Genomic DNA, 5,503 nt, shown 5'->3' with positions numbered 1-5,503 from the left:
TTACTTACCCTGTGCAATGTAATAACATTACAATTATTCAATTGTTGCTTGAAATATAATGGAAGATTTTAATATTTAGATACAAATCTCCTGGTTTCTTGACCTCGTGTATAGTCCTTGGTTAGCATGGCCTATACATTCCCCAAAAATAGAGATAGATGTTAACTTCATACGAAGCCTACAAGTGACCGTTACTGAAAACAAGACACACAATACAAAAACTGTTCATAATGAATTACATTAAAATAAAAATATGTTGACCAAAAGTGCATTAAAAAACTTATCTATATTTGGGAGAACATAATCTTAAGCCTAGTAAACATGATGCAATTTCTGTGGTGTCAGATTATTTTCATTTGCAATATAACCTGCATCATACAAAAACAGTTTTTAATTCCTAAATACTAATTCTAAGCTGCTGATTTTATTTATTTGTTTTAGTACAGCAGTCTTCAATAATTTTTTAGAAACATTTACTAAGTAATGATATTTTATTGAGGATTGCTACATTGTTGACAAAGGTAATCTTCATATATGTATATATTTAAAGTCAACACAAATTTTATATGTATAAACCTGTGTAAAACTCAATTATAGCTGTCTCTAAGGAAAAATTCCAAATTACTGTGCCTGCCATTTCCTTCCCACACCAACTTGCTCCTGCTAAAATATGGGTGTAGACATCTTGTTATGCACAAGTATAGAATATACTGATTCTGATTGGTTTTGAATTTCCTCAGGTTTTTCTTGTCTGCAATTGAAAATATAGTACAACTTTTATTGGGCCAATTTAGTCATATTGTTGCAATTTTTATTGTGTACAAATGTCTGCTGTGACAAATTGTACTGTGTTTGCTCTCCTTTAGTGGGTTATTAACTTTGCTCCACACAAAGAAACAAACTCCAGGTTATTTATTGAAAACTTGTTAAGTGACTTTAGAACAGCATTAAGAAATGTATACAGTGAAACCTTGCTTAACAAGCACCTCTCGTAAGTAATTTGCATAACTAGCAAATCAAATTGTAAAAAAATGGCTCACTTAACAAGGAATGTTTAGCATAATGAGTGACAAGAAGAGAGAAAGTCCCAGATTGTGTGCATGCTACATCAGTCTGTGTTTAGCACTCATTCCAATAGTATCTTGTGATCATACATTTTTCCAGACTTGTGTTCAGACATATTACATATAAACATCAACCACCATAGCCCGTTATATAATAAACACACCAAACGGTATGCCAAATTCTTGGGCTATAATTAAATATTAGAAATTAATTAATTTGACTAAAGGTATACAATTATGCTACCATTTGCATTAAATTTAATGACCAATTTCAAATTAAATTTCAATTTTTTTTTTGTTTTCTGCAAATTAAATTTGCATTCCAGGTTGGTTCATTCCAAACTAGAAGAAATGATAATGATTCACACTCCTTAACAATGTATATTGTAAAATTTTCTTTGAATAAATGTTATACATAAAATATTTGAGTATTTTTTTTTGGCACGGAACACATTATGCTTGTTAAGCAAGCTTGTTGTTCCACTAGTTTATTCCTCACATTAATAATTTATAACAATGTAGTTGGTATTAATTTCTTACTTGAAATTATTCCTAAATGAGTATTTTTAAGCTGAAAATCAGTTAAGTTCATCAGTTTTATTTATGAATCTGTTAATATTTAATTTTATTCATTTTCTTAACTAAAAGAATTACAAACTTTTTACATTAACAGAATTAAATTAATTCTAAGATACTTCTTTTGTTATTTCTTCTATATTGATTTTTGACTTTGTTTTTGGCAATTCTAGTTTATTTACAGGCATCTGCATCAATCCCAACAATGTAGCATCTGCTTCTAGCAGAGTGATGTCTTTTGTTGCTCCCAAAAATCGAGAAGACAATTCGAGGTTATTTATTCGTAATTTCACTTTTGCTCCACGAATGTACTTCCTAAAAAATATTAAATCTTTAAGAACACAATCAAGTAATTATAAGCAAAATAAATTATGTACAATACTAATTTATAAAAAAATCCAGCAACAAGTTGCTTGATTTTCTGGCAACATTTAAAACTGCATGTTAGGCATCATCTGTTATGATATTTTATTAAAACAATATTTGTACATTTTTAATTATTATAAAATGACAGCTTAATTTTGAAGGTACGGATGGGTTTTTTTAAAAACTTGTAAATGCTAATAATGAGTAAAATCATCATTAAGTCCAACCCTACTCAGATAAGATACACAACCCCCCTTTAACTCCCCACCACATCAACTTTTAACAATCAAAATTTAATAGCACCAATTCCCCTAATATAAAGACCTCTCTGCAAAATTTTAGAAATTTTTGACAAAGAGCACAGAAGTTATTAAACTTCAAATAGGGTGAATGAATATGTGCACCCTCCACACACACAACCCCCCCTCTGAAGTTTTTGCATTTCTCAATGTTCCAAGGTCCTCAGTCCAAAACTACGTCTTTGGGGTCATTTTTTTGATCGATTACCATACTTTCCCTCTGTTGTACATAACAGAGCTAGGAAAGTAAAAAGGATTACTTGACAGATTGATGATTGGCATTAAGCATACAAAAAAAGAGAATATCGAGTAAATATATCTCACTGGATCTGCAAAATTATATAATGAATAATAATTTTAATAAATTATTTATTTATGAAAAGATATCTAAAGTTAAAGTTTGAAATTAATTGTGACTGATAAATTATTCTGTAGATCACAAAAGTTAAATTGATCAAATCAACAAGTTTAAAAATTATTATACAGGGTCTCTCAAAATGAATGCTACCATTTTAAAGTAGTGTAATTATGTTAACTATTATCTGAGAAAAATGCAAAATACATCAATTGATAGAATAACTATCTGAGTTTCATCTCCAATCTATTAATACATTCAAATTCTTGTTGTCTACCACCTATAGAAAGCACCATAAATTAGAATGTTAACTTAGCAACAGAAAAAGTGTTTTATATTCTGCACTTTTCAGTCAGAATCACCCATTGTATAATGTAACCTTCAGTAGAATTGTGGCTGTTGTGGGGGGAGTGACAAAGGATATGTTCCCAGAATTTAGAATAATAAATAAAATATTCATAAAAATAGTTAAAATAGTCATTTTAATATTATCTGAACAGGAATAGGTTTTATAGAACAAAGTTCTTTTCAATGACGATCTTAGGTTTGTGTGTTATATACATATTTGTGTCTTTATAATTTTACATTTTAGATAAAGACCTGCAGTGTGGCCCTTTATTATCTTGGTGATTTAGCTATCACAAGTCAATTATTATTTCTTTCTTTGTTCACAAAGCTCTTGGTAGAATATCATTTCCATAACTCCCACTTAGTTAGAGAGCTACAGTCATCATTTGGGTCATTTTGTATGAACAGTATTCTAGTTTGTATGATTATTGTGATATTGCTGAGGAAGTCTGTAATATTTCAGAAATAGATAAAATGTTAATATCTGTATGCTTTGCTCTGCCAATTCTCAAGGATCATTGTTGCTAAGACTCCTGCTATGGGGCTACAGCAATTCCTGATTGATATGTTGTTATTTACAAAGTTTGGACATTTAAATCAAACAAAAAATGGATAGGTGTAATGAATTAAAATAAGTTTGCTTTTTGCAATTAAAATTGTTAAAAGAACACAGAAAAAGTTATTTTAAACTGTTCTTTTACTATCTTTGATTCTAATATAAAGCTGTGGTCACACCTTATGATTTCCAGCTGCACAGGCAACTGCAACTGAGATGGCTCGTGCAAATGTTCTCATTAACTAGTAAACCCGCTTCAAAAATCGGTGTGACTGCAACCGCAACTAGAAACAAAAAGTTTGTTTTTCTTGCACTGATTGCAAACACACATCCAATCGGCAAACACCTTTGTGCTACATCATACGGTGGCAACATTGAAAATAAGTCATCATCATGGTGGAAAGTAAGAGGATTAATACCTTTACAGAATTGAGATTAAGCTTATTCAGGCTCATGAATGCCTGTGGGATTTAATTTTTTTGTTTTATCGAAGATTTTATCTCTTCATGTATTCTCACCAGCTATAAAAAAATGTTGGTCTTCTTTCTTTTATTCATTATAGAAAAGGAACTGCTTGCCATTTTAATAAGAAAAGTGGCTAAAATTCCATGAATAATATGAAGTAGAATGTAAACTGTCGGTAAACTCACATCAAAAACAAGCTACTGTAATTTTATTGGTTTATTATGAGGTCACATGTTTCCGAGTTGCAATGCCAACAAACAATGTGACCATGACAAGACGCATGCAACTTGTGCTTGTTGCAGTTGCAGTCGCCTGCATGGCTCAAAATTGCTAGGTGTGACCACGGCTTGAGGAAGATCTTTTAAAGATGATCAAAAACATTTGAAATAAATGGCTAATGTGTACCTAGGTAGTCCAAGATGGCGGCTCGTCTCCGATTCCAGCAATCAGAAGACAGCACGTTCTAACTTAACCTATTCTAATAAATTACCATAATTATTAGCAACCAAATTATTAGAATAGGTTAGGTTAGGTTAGAACATGCATCTCCACTGTCTTGATTGCTGGAATTGGAGATGAGCTGCCATCTTGGACTACCTAGGTACACATTAACCTACTACACATAACAGTAACCTCCACATCTCTGTACATTAAAGATAACTTACTCTCCGAATCTGGCAGGTCTATTGCAAACACAATGAAATTTCCATCCAAAATCGATGTAGAGGTCATCTTTAACTGTGTGGAATATCTTTCCAACGACAACTTTTCCTTCCGGGTCACCCAACTGCATTAATTTAGAACGTCTTAATAAGGATTTAAAAGTTTCTTTTGATTCTTTTTCATCGTTAATATTCTGAAAACGATCGTAAGCTTTAGCAAAACCACCTTTTTTATTTTCTTCCTCGTCACATCTCGTTTGATTCCTTTCATTTATAATATCTGTTGTCATTAATCTAAGTTTATTTGATTCAAAATACACTCGTAGGTGTCTAAACACCCTTCTACATATTACCGCCATATTTACTATCACTCCATCTGTCGACGTTTAAACAATTTTCTTTATATCTAAATATATTTTCCGTATTGAAAAATAATAAACTTCAACTATTTTAATTTTTTAATAAATAAAAATATAATATTCAATAATTTAATTAAAACTTGTTTTTTCGATTTATTTAATTTATTTTTTATTTTTTGCATATTGGTGTAGCTCTAGAATCCTCGCGTTAAAGTTCATAGAAAGAATTCCAAATTAATCTATTTTTAATTTTACTTAACGGATATAATTTGGCAATAGCTAAAGATTATTAAATTATAGGATTCGTTTTCATTCTAGGGGTCCTAGATTGACAGCCGGATGGCCGAGCGGTCAAGGTGGCAGCCTAACGCTCTGGGGGACCCGGTATCGAATCCGAACTGGTCGAATAATCCCCAGGAATTTTTCGGGGGTTGGTCCGTTCGGATATGTCGG

General features: G+C 31.3%; 1 protein-coding gene across 1 annotated transcript; it reads right to left on the bottom strand.

Annotated features, from left to right (window-relative positions):
- Positions 1–1,548: 1,548 nt before the first annotated feature.
- On the bottom strand, positions 1,549–5,057 carry mRpS28 (mitochondrial ribosomal protein S28). The gene is made up of 3 exons (XM_067286186.1): positions 4,695–5,057; positions 1,760–1,955; positions 1,549–1,635 (listed from the first exon to the last, which is right to left on the bottom strand). Exons 1-3 carry the CDS (start codon positions 5,048–5,050, stop codon positions 1,573–1,575), a joined length of 615 nt encoding a protein of 204 aa, XP_067142287.1. The 5' UTR covers positions 5,051–5,057; the 3' UTR covers positions 1,549–1,572.
- Between the last annotated feature and the right edge of the window lie 446 nt (positions 5,058–5,503).

The sequence above is a fragment of the Centruroides vittatus genome, unplaced genomic scaffold (assembly GCF_030686945.1).
Source record: "Centruroides vittatus isolate TY-2023 unplaced genomic scaffold, ASM3068694v2 scaffold_324, whole genome shotgun sequence".
Taxonomy (NCBI): Eukaryota; Metazoa; Arthropoda; class Arachnida; order Scorpiones; family Buthidae; genus Centruroides; species Centruroides vittatus.
This window is presented reverse-complemented; position numbering and strand designations above follow the sequence as displayed.